Here is a 19,753-nt window from a genome sequence, read left to right as displayed (position 1 = left end):
ACTTGGACTATGATAACAAGCTCTAGTCTGTTCAATGTAAATTCACTGTTTTATGCCATCTGACTTGACAAAATGACAGCAGCAGGCAACCTTTCACTGCTTCCAGGAAGCCTGCCTACCTACCACTCCTTCCTAAAAGAAGTCTTTTGGGATTCAAGAAAAAGAAATCTGACAGCATATAAACTGGTAACATGTTCAACTAATGTAAAATTCAATGTTATGTAAGCCAATACCAGCAGGAAAAGGCAGGGCATTACTAGGACACTACATTTGCATACTCCTCTGCTGTGGCTATCAAGAACAACAGCCTGATATAGACTGATATAAACTGGAAAAAGCACAATACAAAACACAACGGTCCACATGTCCAATTTCAGCTGTTCTTAGCTAGGTCTCCAGTGATATGAAACCTCATATTCAACAATATTTTACTAGTGACATTATTTCAAATATGATACTCAAACAAGCAGCTAAGGACATACCTGTTCACAAAAAGTACCTTTCAACATTAAATCAGACACAGGCAAAGAGAGCTATGGTTGCTCAGCATGGAGAAGAGAAGGATCCAGGGAGATCTCATTGTGTCCTTCCATTAGCTAAAGGGGCTTATAAAAAGGAGGGAGAGGAACTTTTTATATGGACAGATAGTGATAGGCTAAAGGGCAATTTAAACTGAAAGGCAGTGTGTTTAGAATAGATGTTAAGAAGAAATTCTTTACTCAGAGCGTGGTGAGGCACTGCAACAGGTTGCCCAGAGAGGCTGTGGATGCCCCATCACTGGAAGTGTTCAAGGCCAGCTTGGGTGGGGCCCTGAGAAACCTGGACCAACAAGTGGCATTCCTGTCTGTGGCAGGGAGTTTGAAGCTAGATGATTCTTAAGGAGTCTTACATAACCCACAAACACTCCATGATTCTATGGAATAAGCTCATTATAACTTAGCACTATCAGCGATAATATTATATAATGGTGCCCAAAAATCTACTTGGAAATCAAATCTTAGGTCTTGTTAATCCTGGAGTCTGTACAGACATTAAAGGCTTCTGTTTAGAGTTCCAGGCATACACATGGTGGAGAAAAGGCAGAATGTACATGAAGATAAATATTACCATATGTCAAACCTTTGAAGATATATTATGTTCATGCAGTTTCTTTTGAAAAGACTATGCATATTCAATGCAGGGTGGACTTAAAAAGAGATAAATTACAGCTGTACCTGTAAAACATTTACCACTGTAGAAGTCACTACTCATTTACCTCCAAAGTCAGCCTGTTGTGGGGCAAATTTGGACCAGGAATTGTTTTACTGCTGTGATGAGATGAAGACAAATTTCCTGTTATCACAGATTATTACATCAAGCTCAGCAGTGAAATATTATGACTGCCTTTCTCCTACTTAAAGTAGACAAGAAACATGGTTATACATACCTTTCAGTGTAGATATGGTTCTAGATAATATGGGAAAAAGTGTTAAGAATATTATCATATCTTCTATCACCAAATGGCAAATATCTGTTTCTGGGCAACTAAATATTAAAGCTACACAATAAATCAACTACAAAATAAACAAATAGTTCTAAATATTTTTTTTTAAAAACCCAAATTATTAGATAAACATTCCAACAACTATTTTGTTAAACTAAGTATTTTTCCATGCTTTCTTTTGATTTCCTACTTTAATTTTCAGGATAAGGAAATGAGATAGTGATATGGAAAACATATTAAAGACAATAGAAATACCACATTATATTGCATTAAATCAGGCTGATGGCAAGTTTGAGAATACAGAATTAAAGAGAGATAGGTTCTTCAAGTAGTTAACATGCCATATAGCCTTTATGCTGTAAATTGAAATTTTCACAAATGATGTAAAGTATGCAAAGGGTTTAAATGATGAAGAATAGTTTTAATACTACACTAAAGCTTCTTTCTGGGAGTTTGGCTCAGGCCCAAACCCTTTCGCAATCTTTAGTGAATTCTTAAAGCCAATAGAAAAAATGGCATATATATGTATACGGTTCAGATGTATTTTGAAATGAGTGGATAATTTTATAATGATAAACATCATTTTCAGGCTTTCAATAGATGAAAAATGAGGCTCTGGACTCGAGTGAGAATGATGCCTCATCCAAACTTAGCAAAGGAACACAAAATATTTTTGGGTTGGAAAGGACCCTGAAGATGATCAAGTTCCAACCCCGCAGCCAAGAGCAGGGACATCTTCCACTAGACCAGCTGCTCAGGGCCCCATCCAACCTGGCCTTGCCAGTACAGAGTGCAGGCAGTAAACCAGTTCTACAATTCAGTCAATTTTAGCTGACATGCTGGTTCCTACTTTCTTTCAAAGAAAACTCATAAGAACATAATGAACATAACCCCACAAATGTTTTAGAAAAGGGAATGCATTGATGAATACTAAGGTTTTGCTAATGCTTATGAGGGTATTTTTTAAAGACTGAAGAATAAGTGGCACTGTATAAAAGGGGTAATTATACTAGCTATTTGTTGATAAAATATAGCTATTATTTGCTAGCATATTTTGGAGGTAATGAAAGCTTTATATTACAAGAACAAGATTATATTTACTTTATACTAATGTGACACCAAAGCAAATAAATTCTTCCTATAAAATGAGAAGAAGCATAGTAAATAGGAAAAGTAGAAGACAAAGGTAATTCCTCAGTATCTGAGCAACTGAAACAAAATAACAAGTGTGACAATTGACAAGATCAACTACAATGCAATTCTAGAGGATAATTAGCAACAAAAAAAAGTTTAAGAACTCCATTCCCATGAGTACTTTAGCAAAATATAAGTTTCTACTTGCCAGCTGCCATGTCTGAGTTTCACATTGAAAACTTCTTTCAGCTAGCTGCCCCCAAAATGCATAAAAAGTATACAGAAATATAAAACATGAATATGCAGTAGTCATCTGTGATAATCTAAGATGATGCATGTTCTTTACTAACAAAAACATATGCATTTCTAGAATCTGCTGACACCAAAAAATGTTTTTATTTGAACAATTCAACTAGAAAATGAAGAAAACATGAAACCATGCAAGAAAAATCTATCTACAGTTATTGGAAATGTTTTTAATGTGGACTTTGAAATGAACAACTTGCAAGAATACTGTTGCTCACTTTTCATAAATAACCAGCTCAAATGATATAAGGAAAGAGAATGGTAATGCTCAACACTTAACCCTTTTCAAATTACCACTATAAAAACTGCCCTACTTATGCAATCCATAACTGGTCAATATTATTTCATTTGTTTGAGTTGCTTCTACAGTGATTTAAACATGAACTTAAATCCTGTAGTATCAGGATAAATTTAAATGGATCTTCCAGGGGAAAATATTATTTCCTTATCTTTCTTAATGAATTATGCTCAAACCCCCATTTTTTACTGTGAATTTACTGAAAGAATCAAGGGCTTGCAACTGAATTCATACAATGGTTTCATAGAGCTGTTCAACAGAGTATTTGCATAAGTTTTAAAACACTTATTTAAATTTAAATTTAAAACACTGCATTTATAGATAAAGAGTTAGCACAATACGACTGGTACTGAAAATAAACTGCTTTGTTTTGGTTTACATTTGAAGGATATACTGTAAATAATATTGGATTAATCCAATAACTGTTCACTTAATTAATTACACTAACCTGTTGCTCTGGAAAGAAAAGGTAGTCTGGGAACAGAAGAGCTGAAAACTTTTGCCTCTTTCAGACTAAAACATCTAGATGGACTCTGACTTTCTTCCAAGCTCATGGAAGGAGACTGCTCCAAGACCTTAGAACCAGCAGAGGTGGCATTAAGCTGGGAAAGAGCATCTCGTGCTTTCTTTTTTTCTTTTTTTAGCATAGTTACCAGAATATCTGCAAGATATATTAAGGAAATCATGAAATTGTTTTAAAAGCAACAATCATCATTGTTTGTCCATAATCACTTTTTTTTTCAAAGTGAAACAATTCACACTATGGAAGCACATGTGTGAATGTGAAATTAAAGTTGAGCACATTCTTTGCAATTATTTTCATCTATCTTTTTTTCAAAACAGCAGTTTAATTCTTACTAAAACAATAACAAAGTCACACATTGATGACAATTGCTGATCCCATTCAATCAACTCCTGATAAAAGTATTTATAGACAAACAGGATCTTATTGCCATTGTGATAGTCCCTTTTTTTTTTAAATTCTGTAATAAAAAAAAGACTTGCAAACAAAAGAATAAACCCACTTAATTTACAGGTAACCTTGCAAGTGTTTCCCATCTATAAACTTTTCACAAAAGCTTTACTAAAATTCAGAAAGAGTCTGAAACACTGTGAATTTACTGGAAATATATTAGATATAAATATATGTTGCCTAACAGTTTATAGAGGATGTATAATGGAAATCCTGCATACATTCAATTAGTCCCTGAGATATGATTTTTACATGCTATTCTTTTTTAATCCTAATTAATCTTCTTAATGAACAGCAGACAATCTAAGTAGTCTTTGGGGAATATTATTATTAATATTATTAATAACAATAAAACCCTTTCCAATTCAGTTTTTATATCTTCTAGATACTGCAGGCAAGAAGGAACTCATAGTTTATCCAACAGCTTCCACACTTCCCACCACTTCATCACATTAGACATGTTATTAATGTTTTAGCAATGATATACAGTCAATTAGCCATTGCAGACTCCCTAAATCAGTCTTGTCTTCAAAGTCTTCCTATATTCTTTCTATTTAACATGTATTTACATGAGTTTCCTCCTTTTACTTCTGTGAGCAAAGATGTATAAATCTGTTGAGCACAAGTGGATTTGTTAGTGATCACTTGTTTTTTATCTCATACTAATGAAATAATTTATTTCAGAAGGAAATGTTTCTGGGAATTTAGATATTAAAATTTACATTTTAAAAATGGAAGAATTTTTTGATAGGAATGCGTCAGTGTTTTAGCTAAATTTATCTGAAACTGCATCCTAGAAAAACAAAATTGTATCATCTGTGACAGAGCAGAAATAGGGAAGCTTTCTTGCCACCTCAGTTCAGACAGGTAGCATACTATAGCCCAATGAAAAATGCCATTGTCATTTGACATATAAAATTGAGCTGGAATTGTTGAACACAAAGAATGCAACTGAGTTTTTCTCTTTACTAATAACTGTGAAAAAAACCCTGTTACCTTTACATTCTAGCAACCCCACATTTTAATTTCTTGGCTGTATTACAAACTTTCCCCTCTGCAGACACAAAGCTGAGGTCACAGTGGTTGTGGTTTGCCCACAGGTCTGTCAACCTGCTTAAAATATCTCCCACCCACCGTGCTGCAGTGCAGCTACTCGTGTTTCCTGTGAGCCAGTGAAACGGACAAAGCACGTCTGAGCAGTTTAGCACTCTTATGGGCAAAAAGCTGTACATTTAAATGTAAAAAGTACAAGTTTTATATTTGTTCTAAGGGCAAATTGCCCAGTAGTCCCCAAAGCCACAATTCATTTGGCTAAAAATAACACATACAGGAAATTCTATTCTTTGTAAGGTAATAGATTGGTCTTTATACAGCATCAGAGTTTCCCCCTTCTAAAAATTAGTTTAATTTGCTTGAGGAGTATCTTTTAGATGGGCCTGATCCACAATATTGGGTTAGTGGCTGGACCATTCTAAAGCTAAGTGGTGCTTGGATCCAGGATTTTGCTTTTGATAAAAATGGAAAGAGAAACAGGTGCAAAGCAGAAGTCCTGTCACATAAAAGCTGGGAATTGAATATTTCCTTTAACACAGTACAGCCTCTCACACAAAGAAAGATGGTTGTAAGTCAGATCATCTCAAACCCAAATAATACTTGTTTCCCCACAAAGGATACTGATTTCATTGTCTCTTTGTTGCAGAACTCCTTTCAGTTTTTCCAGTTCTTCATTACTGTTTTTTTCTTCAGAGATGTCTTGTGAGAGCAGTTTTTTATCTGAAGTCATTGGATGATTTATAATTTGCTATTAGGAGAAACAAAAAAAAGCACACCCCTTTAACCTTCTCTCCAGGTCTGTATTCTATTCTGAGAGAGTCTAACTATAATAAGAAAGGTAAAACCTTTCTGTACTCTTGGCAGCATGAAATCATGCCACAGTTGACTGTTGAATTATATCCATTGTATCAAGTATGAAACAAATTGAATTTTTTAATCTTTGTAGTAAGAGTGTAGTTTATTTTACTTTTTCCACAAATGAACTTCAGTGTTTTCTAGTATCACAGAACTTTCAGTATTAAAAATATAATTAAAAACTAATTATTTAAGGACAATAAATTAAGATCAGAAATGTATACACTATTACATTGGAAAAACTATATCCCAAAATACAGAAAATCATTATCTTCTATAATTTCACAGTTTCCAAGTGTATCTTGTTTTCTCAATGATTCAGAATGTCTTGCAAAACCATCAGAAGAATTAGTGTAACAGATAAAGGGATATAGTGTTTTTAATCTACATTTTTACCACCTTCAATGTAAATTGTTCAAAATAAAGCCTCAGTAATGCTGGAAATACAGATGGGAACATTTATCCATATAACAAAAACTTATCTTAATTACAGTAACTTCCAGTGCTCTACTACAGTTTACTGCATGTTGGGATCCTTGCTGATGTTTCCTCAAAATGCTGCTGAATTTTCCCAGCTAAATTTAAATTTTCTACGAGTCCTCCATGTACAGTAATTTCACGATTACAAGCCGCACTGACTATAAGCCACATCTCTGGGTGTCGGCAACATTTCGTCCTTTGTCCATAAATAAGTCGCACCTGATTATAAGCCGCTCTGTCATTCGCAGCGAGGACCCGTGTGCAACAAAGTTGTCAAGTAGTAACAGAATTGCGGGATCGTGGGGTTTATTGGCTCAGCTCGGGCTGCGCAGGCTTGGCCCACTCTGGGCTGCCGACGGGATTGGGTGGCCCAGCTCAGCACTGCCGCTCGACAGGGCTGCTCGGGGCCGGCTGCCACTGCCACCGGGCTCGGTCAGCCCGGCCCGGCACTGCCCCGTGGTGGCAGGTGGGGACAGAGCCCACCGGCATTGTGGCAGTGGCGGCTGGCGGGGATGGAGCCCGTCGGCTCCCGCAGCGGCAGCAGTAGGAGGGGACGGAGTCCCCCTGACTCCCGCGGCGGAGACAGGCGGGGGTGGGAGCCTCCCCTCCCCCCCGAGTCACGGGGATGGCAGCATGGAGCTCCCCGCCTCTGCCCCGGGCCACGAGGATGGCAACACAGAGCCCCCTGCCTCTCCCCTGTGCTGCGCTGCCTAAAGGAGGGAGTCCCCTGCCTCCCCTCCCCGCGTTGCCGGCACAGAGCCCGCCTGCACCCGCCATGCAAGAGAGTAACCAATTTGTAACAATCACTTAATTTCAGGTTTTACTGGCAGGTGCTCGGCTCGGCACCTTGACTGCACTTCCGGGGTTGGAAATTTCAGAAAATTTTTCACATATTAGCTGCTCCTGAATGTAAGCCGCATTTCCGGGGTGGAAGCAAAATTTTAGTCAAAATGGTGCGGTTTATAATTGTGCAATTACTGTACTTTGAAGTTTAATTGTTTTACCCTTTTCCAGTACCTCTCAACTGCACTGCATTTCTTTTAACACTTTTCAACCATGAATATCTCCAAGTTATTTTCAGAGTGCCAGCTGCACTTTCATCTCCATTTTAAAAAAATACCTTCATATGGATGAAGCAATACTTGATCTTGCGCATATCAGCACCAACATCCAGAGAGCTGTCAGGATCATTATCTTTGAGAAATGTTTCAATTAACTCATCCAACCTGGAAATAACATTTTTTAAGAGAAGAAAAAAATTTCACAAACAAGTAGACAACTTTGCAAAGTGGCATGTCAAATACAATACAAAATGTACCAAGCTGCCTGATATTAATAGGCTATTTTTCTTCAATGTCTGTGTATTTGAAAAGTACTTTTGTTCTGATTAATGAAATCTGGATTTGATCCTGAAGATTCTACAACTGCATATCTGAACATACTGGCACTTGCTAAGGAATAGTTCTGAAACTAAAAGCATCTAAGAAGTAATCTTTTCTTTGTCTCATTTATTTTGTAACCTTTTGCTCTTTTGTTATCTCATAATTGAAAAGATTTAAAACCTGCTCTCTCAGAAGACTAGATTTTAAAAGGTTTTGGGCATAGGATTTGTTATTGTATACGATTATTTGTGCAATAGGAAAGTCTACTTCTTTTTCTATTACAACAGTCAGCAGATACCACAGCTTTCATGCATAAATTACCTACTCCATTCACCAAGTGAGGTAAACTATATTTTAATGCAGATATTTATACACTTCTCAAAGATCTACTGCTCTTCCTCTGAGGAGTGAAATGTAATTAGCATTTTAATCACTTGCAGTGTGTTCTTTACAAACAACTGACCAAATATTCCTTAGGGAGAAACAATTATTTCAGTAATTTGGTCTTCATGAGACAATCTGGGACAGAGAAGCACCCTCTTTATTTTTTAAAATCAAATTTAAATTATCAGACCAGAAACCTATGTAGGCATAATACACGGTGTTCTAGGTTGGATGTCACATCTATACAGATAGAACCAGACTTCCTCTTACATGCTGTCACCATCTGTACAGGTCTTGTATCTCAGGATGCATTGCAGTTCATTCTCAAGACAAAGGGAAGAAGATTTCTAAGCCAAAACTAGACTTTTAACCCACTTACTAAGGAATATTTCTGGGAAACTGCAAGTGCAATTTCAAACTCCATCAACTGGGTTCAGATTTATGGCTTACTACTTCTTGACAGATGCTATTTTAATTATTTAATAGGCAAATGGTGGGCAAAAATGACAGACATAAGCCCTGTAAAGCATAATTTTATAGTTTAAAATGCTTATTTAAGTTACCATCCTCAGAAGATGAAATTAAGTTCTGAGCCTGACCCAGGGAATCGAAGGTAGCTGCATCAAGTGCCCAACTGAAAAGAACAAGACTTCATCTCTTTGTTTCTTTTGGACTAGTTTTGCTCAGCTCCCCACTTAATATGCAAGCCTTCTGAACATCACTTCATAGTAATTTATCCTCTACAGTTACAGGACTGGGAATCATATTGCCATTTTATTATCAGAATCACTTTGTTGTAACTACATGGAAATATTTTAGGCATTATAATATCACAGCATCCAAAGCTGACCTTAGAGTATGTTTTCTGTATTTCCCTGCTTCTGAAGATTTCTCTCACTGAAATTCTTTATATTACAGTAATAGGAAATCCCTGCTGGATAGTGAAACAATAAGATACATGATAATCATAAAAATATCCCAACATTGTTTTCAAGAGATAAATATCTGAAAATCAGTAGCTGCAAGACTGGATTGAAAATTGGAAAACCTAACAAAGTTTTGGTATTTATCTCCTCTAGAGATAGCAAAGTGGCAATACTCAGAAGAAAAAGGAAACAAGTTGGCTTATTTCAGACAAACTTTGCTTTCCCATTTTCATAATTTCAGTTAAATAACAAGAGACATATATGTTCTCTATTTCACTCATTGAATGTCCAAAATTCACAACTTATGAATTTATAGCCTATTCCCTGAAGTCAATGTGAGCTGTACATGTGAAGAGCTTCAAGGAGAGGATATTTAAAGAAAAATATTAATTTCAGAAGTATTATCGGCATTGACTTGCTTCTCAACTGAAGAGACAACAAAATTTACTCAGCAAAAGAAAAAAAAAATTTTACTTATTGCTATGGGATTTTTTTACAGCATTAAGAGTACAACAGAACAGAAGCCAATAGTACAGTTAGTCATAGTCTCTGCAGACATACTAAGCCCAAAGAGCAGGAGAATGAATCCTTCATCCATAGAGGCAGGCATTTGTGCAAGCACTGGGAAAAGACAGGCATTTATACTATTAATGCAAAAATGATTGTGATTACACAGACACAGCAAGTCACTATCTTAGGTCAAAGTATTTGTCACTATCTTAAGCACCTTATTGGTTTCAGTAAGAGGAAACGAATAAAAATTTTTTTTTATAATTAGATTGTCTAGACTGACTATATGAAGTCATCTATAAAAATGGGCCTTTATCTTGAACTAGAAATTATGGAGGAGATGTTTTAACCTTTCAAATTATCTGGTTTCCAGGGGTTTACCCATACTCAGATTACAACAGATTTAGGTTATGGGAATTGATAAAAAAAATGCACTAACTTGCATAATTACAATTATCATTATGTGAAAATATTTCAAGAGAAAGATAAAGAATATGTACTTCCTGAAATGTTACGCTCTATTTTTAAAAATTATTATTCCAGTCAAGAGTCAAGTTTCATTTGCTAAGTGTAACAAATTTGACAAGTTGTAGTTATAGATATAAACTGCTGTTTCCTCTCTCTTATGTTAATTGTTTTGAATACTTGAAAAAACACAGTAGTCCAATTAGTTTTTTGATTTCCAAGTAGTACATAGCAGCCAAAAGAGATCTGAGCACCAAAAGGCTGAGTCAAGCCTGAAATATCACACTAAATCTGGTTATAAAACAATTCAGCCTCTTTCCCAGTTCTAGGAAACCCTATATCATCAGTGTATTTTTAGGTGAATCTTCAATATTTCATCTTTAAGAATGAGAATAAGAAAAGGAACAGAACATCCAAGTCTATGCATAAAATAAAAATAAAAAAATGAAAAAAAACCCACCCATGCAAGTCTCCATGAATACTAGCAAAAGAAATCACTGCCTCCCTCAGTCTTTTAGGTTTCCATGTAAAAAATTCCAAAACTCTTTCTGAAATAAGCATAGAGTCTGGTATCATGCTGGATATTCTGGGAGTTCTTCCAGAAAATTGAAGCACTAAACAAAGGTACAAACTAAACAGTGCGATACAGAGGCAACTTGAAGATTCTCTTCTCAATGAGTAGATCTTTATAAACAGAACCATCTTTCATTTAAGTGATTTAGCAGCTCAAAGACTGTCAGAATAACGTATGATTTTATGCAGTTTAGAACTTCAGTTTTACAAATTAAAAAAATACAATGTTACTTCATTTTCAGAAACATTCACAAGATTAATCAAGGAGACAATAAAGACTCACAAGTCAAGGGAAAAAATACAGATGAGAATAACAATTAAAAAAAGTACAGACTGTACATTTACTTTTTTACTAATATATATTAGTATTTTGCTAATTTGCTGTTTTTGCTGTTTGCTAGGTGGCATAGAAACAAATGACAATAGAATTTTCAAGATTAATATCCTTTTACTTTTCATATTCCTGACTAAATCAGTTTACTATTTATCTCTAAAAACCCCATAAAATTAAATAGATGGAATAGATGAAAACTAGAGCACAGAATTATATAAAATAGGGTTGTAAAAGATTTGGGGCACCTACAGTTACAATTCCAACACATTCTTTCTGGTCAAAACAACGCACAGGTCGTAGTCATCCTCCAACGGAGAGACAGTGATAAAAACCTTTTTGGAAATAAACAAGAGCCAAAATAGCTTGCGTTTTTAATTCTGTTACTTTTACGAGATGGATAATATCACTCTCTTCAGCAATACTAGCATATTCTGAGATAGTCACTTATGTTTGATTCTTAGTTTCTACTAGGAGAATGTATATAAAACTGTTTTTCTGAGACCAAAGACTTTTGTTAGAAAATATGTCAGCAAGAATTGAATCAGAAATACAGATTAAACACCCCAACACTGAACAAAGTAGGGTCTAGCTGTTCAAGAGTAGCAAGAAACTCATAGATAACAAGAAGTCCAGAGAACTTTCTAGCAAATCTTTTTTTACTGGCCTATTCAGAGGCATGGGTATGTGGAAGAATGAAGGTAATATGAAATCATGAAGAAAAATTAAATGTTCTTTTTCTAAAGGACTTTTCAACGGTTTTTTTCGTCTCAGGCATAGGAGAATAACAAAAAGGCATAGGAAAGAGAGCATTTTTAGTCATCTAATGTGGCTCAGCCCTGACACCATACACCTAGTCAGTCAGTACGTCCTATTTTTTGTAAGAGCTGTGAACTAGAGTTTCTTTCAAAAAGACCTGAACAATTAATCCGTTTATTTACTTATGCTATTATGCCGAGAATGATGGTCAACATGTACTCTCAAAACAGAAATTAGGAAATACAACTGTAAAAAGAAGGGCATTTTGATTATGAATATGCTGAAGGAAAGAGCATGCTGGGCATAGAATATATAGCATGTATGAAAATTTTCTAAGTATGTGACTGAACTTTTCTTCTCCCACAAACAGCCCATTAATTAATTTCCCCATTACACAAATTGCCAAAATTCAATGGGAAAATAATTAAGAAGAATCATATACATAGGTTCTACAACATGACTGAGAATGTCAAGGTAACTCATAAAGTAGGGGGAAGGAAAAACAAGTCCAAATGCATTTTTGGTCCAAATACATATAATGAAAACCAGTTAGAATCAAGAAGAAGAAAAAAAATCAACTAATAAACATACCAAAACCACTTTCCATAATATTGAATATATGTGAACACTGCCACTTACAATATTATATTATGTTTTCCTTTCTTGACTGCATTTTTGAAGACTAGCACTACAACAGTCCTGGACCTCCCTGTTATATGAGAGATGAACTGCAGAAGAAATAAATTCCTGTTCTGACAATCTATTTCTCTGTTATAACTTTAAAAATTAACTTTGCAAGGTAGCAAAAAGAATAAAACTATTCTAGAATAGAATAAATGCCCCAACGAAAATTAAAATTCAAGATAATCAAGTCAAAGACATGAAATGACACCAAAAACCTTGTAACAAATTCCTGTCACTCCTGTCACTGAGATAAAGAGATGCTCTTCGTACTATCATCTGAAGATCAACACCAGGAATTTCACACTGGAGAGACCCTTACAAAAATACTTAGCTCTAAGAATTCACACTGCTCTAATTTGAAAGTCAGCTTAATAAGAATAAGCGACGATTGAAGCTGTTTAATTAAGTGAAATTCAATGGAAACCTATTTATGGAACTAGGTACAAGCACTGAACTGAAAATTACTGAATTGCTTACTAGTCACACTTAACTGCTGCAGTGGAGACATGTTGTATATACATGTATTTCAGAATTTGGTACTCTTCTAAAATAAAACGGTCAATTCAATTTATTTAAATTTGAGAGAATTTTGTTATGCTGGTAAGTTACATCAGAAAAGGCTCCAATTTTCTGAAACAGAAGTACCTAGCCACAAGATAAAAGCACTGAAAATATTAAACTAGTATTTAAAAAAATCCCCAAACCGAAAAGTATATTTTAGAAATCCTAAAAACTCTACTTTTGTGTATAAACAAATATAGAACTAATACTCTTTCATTTGTTGTAGTTGATAATATTAGCAAGCCAGATGCTGTATTCTTCACTAATTTTAGCTTATTATGGCTCTCAATAATAGTTTCATGCAGAATTTGTGCTAAGCAAAACGAACGTGGATGATCACAGTTAATTTTACATGACAGGAAAGTAAGTATTATATGAAGATGTCTCTTCTAACTCATGGACATCCAAAGTTATTATCTTTTTTCTCTTTTGTCTTGTATGTTGCAAGGTAAATTACAGAGCAATAAATATTATTTAATGCTATTAAAGTAAAAGAAGAATCAAAAAGATTTATGTTACTCTACTGTTCTACTACTGCAAGGTTCTGCCGTGAGAACAGCAGGCCAAACTTGCACTAATAAGAGCAAGGGTGTGCTGAAGCCTATTGCCAGAACTCTACTGTATCAGAAAAAAAATAGATTTCCCAATAGAAATTCTCCAAAGGCTGGAGAATATGGAAGTATTAAACAGAGACCCATTTTCTGTAAAAAACAGCAGTAAACAAAACATGGGGCTTTCTTCCCCAGTGCTCATCATGGGAAAAAAAACAAACAACAAAACCACAAAGTGAACAAAAGATTACTCACATACAAAAGTTTTTAAGTCAATGGTCAAGGGACCAGTAATAAATGATTTCCAAGATTAATTTAAAACTAATTTTGATAGTGACCTTTTTACATATTAATATAGGACAAAAACAAAGGTATTACAGTGTTGATCCAGGCAGGTTTGAATCATGATACCCGAATGTGAAACCACAAGCAGTGTCAAGTACAAGTCCTTATGCTGAAGCTTCGAAGAAAACTCACAGTAGAACAGTCGTAAACAGTTGGGATGGAAACGTGTTAAACTAACAGTAGTCTTTCATTAGTGACTGTAAATCAGTTCTTGGTCCAGCCTTTCCCCCTTTATATCTTTTCTTTTGCAAATAATGTAACCACGCATTCTACTGCAGCTTAGAGACAGCTTTTACATTATCAACTTTATTTCTTTTCTGTTACTTTCCACCCTTCAGAAATTCTTCAGTAATGAAGACTGCTTACTGTTTAGACCACACATAAATCACAAAACCTTTCTACCCACATTACTTCAGATTCCACACAGTTTTTCTGATAGCACAACTGCAGAATGATTAACTGAGTACTGTACTACTTTACTTTTATCCATTCATTAAATAACAAGCACCTATATTTTTTAAAAATATCTGCTTCTGAATCAGTCATTTGTTTGGCTGAACCAGAATACAAATTACACAGCTGAAATGCATCAGAAAAGCACTCCCAGCCAACTGAGTATGTTTTTAAAGTTTGGAGCTCTCAATAGCTTGCAGGATGCACAGTCTCAAAACACAGATTTGGAAGGACTTGTTTTGACCTTGCTTTATGTGCTATGATTCATTTCTGAGAGAACTTGCCTTTTAACCCCTGATCACTAACATTGTATGTTATGTATCAAAATTAAGTTCACTTAAATAACAATTCATTTTGTGTGTCAGCTGTGAACTCTGTCACAAGCAAAAATCCAAGTTTATGAAAAATAGGCTGCTAATAAGGCAGCTAATGAAGAACGTGTGGTAATCAGAGAGATCCTTTTAATTCAACAAGTTTGTTGACCTTGACTTTGCAATAATTTTCCTATTGGTAATATAATTGGTAATAATTTGTTTTAAAATATATTCATTCCAAAAATTATCATTGAGTTTAATGATTATGTCTATATTGTTTAAATAGGAACTCCACATCTCTACAAATTTTATGAATCCATTGATCTAAAAAATGCATGATAGTGAAAGAAGAATGATTATTACATTTAAGAACAGGTAACTTGAAGCTAAGTTAGCTTCAAGTGTGCATAAGTTTGGGAAGACCGTGGAGATTCAAAGCAGTGGATTTTATGAATAATGCTATGGAAGATAAGAGAAAAAAGGAAAGCAATTTCCAGGCATTTTTGTGAATGAAATGACAGAAGGCAAAAGTACACAGAATGCATCCAGCTTGCCCTAAGAAGAACTGTTATACATTAATGACAGGTAGTGCACATGACAGCATAGCTGACATTTATAGAGGATAATGCTGTATTATGCATCCAGAAATAATTGCTTAACCTCTCATTCAACAAAAGTGTGTTAACTCCTGCATGAAATGATAATAATTAAGGTAACGAATAATGGAAGTAGTTACATAAGCCTTTGTACAATCCCTTCAGTAGATATTTCAAAGAATAGTTTCATTATCATAGCCCTGGTATAGGTTGCATTGATTTGGTGTCTCTAGACCAGGGTAGTAAGAGCAGTAAGTTTCTGAGTGTCTTACATTTCTACAGTCTGGAAGATTTTTTACAGTTTTAAAAAAATATCTATACAGTGCTCTAACAAGTACATATTACAGGAGATTCATCTGAATTAGATGCCTACCATGTGGCAAACAGATGTAAGATGAGTTTCTACACAGTTGAAAATCATGCATTTCAATTATGAAATGCACACAGCAATAAATCTTTGTATCAGTAAGAAAAGGGGTGATTTGGACTAGATAATGAAAAACCTAAGACTGGTTTATGAGTGGAATAGGTGTCTACTGCCTGTATTCTACACATGCAATTTTTTTTTTCAGAGAAGAAACATGTCAAGTAGCTTGCTGAGTAGATTATTTCCTTCTTCAACAGCACTTTGTAAAAAACAACCCAAAAGCGTACACAGAAAGGAATGCTACTTACTGCCAGCTAATACTTGTGGCCATAACAGTAGTTTTAATCACTGGAGTATATGCAAAAGTAGCAAGACAAAACCTTTAGTTTATCAAAATTTGAAAAATCAAACTATCTGCAAAGTCAGAAGGACTTGAAATAAAATGAAGCTACATTGAACAAGCATAACAACAATTTGAAGAGGCCAAAGTACTTTCTACTCCTATGGATGAACACCAAGATAATCCTACAGTATAGAAGACAGAAGTAGTTTTAAAAAAATCTGTGAAGTATCACTTACAGGTAATTAATTAGATATATAAGCAGAAAAAGAAAAGAAAAGAAAAGAAAAGAAAAGAAAAGAAAAGAAAAGAAAAGAAAAGAAAAGAAAAGAAAAGAAAAGAAAAGAAAAGAAAAGAAAAGAAAAGAAAAGAAAAAGAAAAGGAAAAGAAAAGAAAAGAAAAAAAGAAAAGAAAAGAAAAGGAAAAGAAAAGAAAAGAAAAGAAAAGAAAAGAAAAGAAAAGAAAAGAAAAGAAAAGAAAAGAAAAAAGAAAAGAAAAGAAAAGAAAAGAAAAGAAAAGAAAAGAAAAGAAAAGAAAAGAAAAGAAAAGAAAAGAAAAGAAAAGAAAAGCATTTAAAGTGCCAAATATTCAAACAAATTTTTAGTGGTATTTTCAGAGGAACTCAGAGGACCAAATATTCAATGAATTTCAGTGAGATTCAAAATGCTTCTATGATCACTTTTGGTCATATACACTTGAAAATTGGCTCCAAGATTTTTTTCAAACATATAAAAAAATCAAATAAATAATGAAGCTATGTTGTGTTTTCCCCATACACCTCACTAATATGAGTTTATTTCACTACTATTGTTGAAATCATATAACATTAGATGACTGGTATATTTTTTGAACACTAAAAAACAGGACATAGTAAATTGTCTACCTCACTCCCACTCCTATGCTGAAACAAACTTGCTATGCTTTGAAAAGAACTTTACAGTTTATTATCTCTGAATAGTTTCAATGCAAAAGATGATCAGTTTAAATAAGATTATTTTCCCCCTACTTTCAGGGGCCCTGGAACAAAAAGTAGGATCATAGAAAATTATTTGCATATTAAGCATGTAGCTTACGTGCATGCATTAGGAATCTGAACTTTCTGTGCTGTTGTTACAGTTTTCATAACCTGTAGGAGACAAAACATCCTCTGCAAAATTACATTGATTTAATAGCATTCTAAATGAGGCTTCTAAGCAAGCAGTTAATGTGAGACTACTAGCAGTTAATTTTAAGATTACTTTATATCTAAGGTAGTTCGTTTTCTCTTGAATATTGCCTACACAACTCATGCCAGTCAATCTGTTAACGTCTACACAGATCTATGGGCTGCAAAGCTGTGTTGACAAAAGGCAAGGTGATATGCCTTTATTTCTTCCACCTTGCAAATGAAATGGAACATTGACATCAGCAAATATGAACATTTGCTCTGCTTTGTAAAGGAAGCCATTTGTTCAACAGCTTAACCAAGTAACTGTTAAAGCTCTATATTGTACAACAGTGCAATATTGTTAATACTATGATAGCATACAGATGTCACAATGTTGAAACAGAAAAAAAGAAAGACAGAAGTAATGACATCTCCAGGACTTGAGTAAGATGAACAATATATGACTGTTGAAGTAAAAAATAGAAGCGTCTGTAATAACATATGTATCTGAAAGAAATAAGGTAAAGTTATTAATAAATTAAAGTGCTAAGCCAGTACTTCTGGTCCTGTTCTTAGAGATTTCCAACTGGCAAAAGCTCTGGAAGTGTGGGTGCTCTGGAACATAGGACCTTGATTTAAAATCCTGACTTTTCAGCGCACACACTGTAAATTGCTAGTGAGCTCATTTATATTATTTAAAAAAAAAATCCCGAATGATTCAAGCAAAAAGGACTTTGACTTCTACTTTTGGCATACAATTCACAAAAAAGACAAAAAAAAAAAGAAAAAAAAAAAAAAGTAATTTGATTCAATTCTAAGCCATAACGCGGAAGCCTGAAAGAGTACAATTTCCTTGTATTTTGGATGTATGATGTTTTCTATTTTTAAGAAATAGTTCAAAGAACTCCTGTTCTAATTTTTTCCCCTTAAATATGTAACTAATTCTTCAGCTCAAAGAAATATTTAGATCAGCCCTTTACTGCTGAGGAAGTAAAAGGTAAGATCCAAAGCAAGCAATTCAGATTTTGGAAGCATTTTATGAACCACATTCTGAACCACTTATGTAGTCTAGCTGAATTTTTTAAGCTTTGCTTTTTAGATAAACAAAATGAGAGCAAAAGAATGTATTTATGTTTAACATTTACGAGAATAGAATAATAAAATAAAAAATATGACGCAGTAATGCAAATGCTCCCCATTTAACAAGAATTCTGAATTTCAGAGAGTTGTAGTCATACAACTGATAAGCTGCATCATGTTATAATTTACAATTCCCAAGAAAAGTCAAGAGCATTTGTTTTCCATTTTGTTTTAAATTTAGTGAGTGGTAATGTGACATTGTAGCAATTATAAGGAAAGTCTATTTGACAGATTTTTTCCTTCCATTAAATGAAAAAAATTAAAATAAATCCCTCAAGACATTTATTTGATTTAACTGAGGAAAAAAAAATCAAGAATGAAAATCGGCTTATTCATATGCTACCTGTAAATATTTAGCAATTCCAACTGCAATGAGTAGCCCACCAATTTAATTTGGAATGCTCTGAATGTAAAAAATTGGAATGAAACTTGTTGAAAGAAATGTTCAGCACTTCTTGACTTAGTAAGTCAAGAAATGTACAAAATATAATTTTCACATAATGTTAATGCTTAATTCCTGAGCAGTCACTAACACTTAATTCCTGCAACATAGGTAGAGAGCAAAAAAACCTATGCAATACCATAAGCATTGTGTTAGACTAAAAAAATATTAGATCTACACTACTGGACTCGATTTCATTTTGGCATCTGTCTTCTACTGAAAAGTGCCTGAGATAAAGTGACATGTGGGACAAAAAAATAAATGAGTACTCAGTACATGGAGTTTTCACTGACATGTTTTGTACCTTTAACCATCTGTGCTCAGCATCAAAGAATAAAAAAAAAATAAAAGGATCAGAAAGATCAGAATACTTGGGGTAGATTAATTTGGATGTGACCTCTGCTAGAATATGTATGATGAATTAGAAAAAGAAGAATGAAAATGCATCCATTTTTTATAAGACTATCCTTTGTGACATTTCTCCTTACTAGTCCATTAATTGCAGTAAAATTACCCACAGTTAGACTTCAGTCAAAGTCTAAGAATTTGGAAAATAACCATATAAACTTAATTATTTATATAGATGTACATATATATACACATATCCACACACGATGAGATATAGTTTATTTAAGTTTAAACAGAAGATATCCCAGCTAAGCAAAAATGTCTAAGTAGGATTTGAAATCCATAATGACATTAATTAGACTTTCCTTTTTGACATTAAAAAAAAAAAATTCAATAATAGAAACAATAAAAATAAAAGAATCCCCTACAATACTAGTCCCTTAAGAAACGTTCTTGGGTGGCCACTTGAAAAAAGGCACAATAGAGTATGTTGCATTATCACCTATATCATGCTTCTTTTCTTCTTCTGCCTGTCATAACAAACTAATCTGTA

At 34.2% G+C, this 19,753-nt stretch overlaps 1 protein-coding gene across 3 annotated transcripts in view; it reads right to left on the bottom strand.

Moving 5' to 3' along the window:
• The window catches only part of KIF6 (kinesin family member 6), a 155,761-nt gene that overhangs the window by 83,263 nt on the left and 52,745 nt on the right, over window positions 1-19,753 (bottom strand). For all 3 annotated transcript variants that reach the window (XM_033055553.1, XM_033055554.1, XM_033055556.1), the window contains 3 exons: window positions 7,703-7,808; window positions 5,869-5,995; window positions 3,670-3,882 (listed from right to left, as the gene is read on the bottom strand). In XM_033055553.1, coding sequence (XP_032911444.1) covers window positions 3,670-3,882; window positions 5,869-5,995; window positions 7,703-7,808 — 446 coding nt within the window. The remainder of the gene's footprint in view (window positions 1-3,669; window positions 3,883-5,868; window positions 5,996-7,702; window positions 7,809-19,753) is intronic.

Source organism: Catharus ustulatus, chromosome 3 (assembly GCF_009819885.2).
Source record: "Catharus ustulatus isolate bCatUst1 chromosome 3, bCatUst1.pri.v2, whole genome shotgun sequence".
Lineage (NCBI taxonomy): Eukaryota > Metazoa > Chordata > Aves > Passeriformes > Turdidae > Catharus > Catharus ustulatus.
Note: the sequence above shows the minus strand (reverse complement) of the source record. Positions and strands in the feature narration are given on the sequence as shown.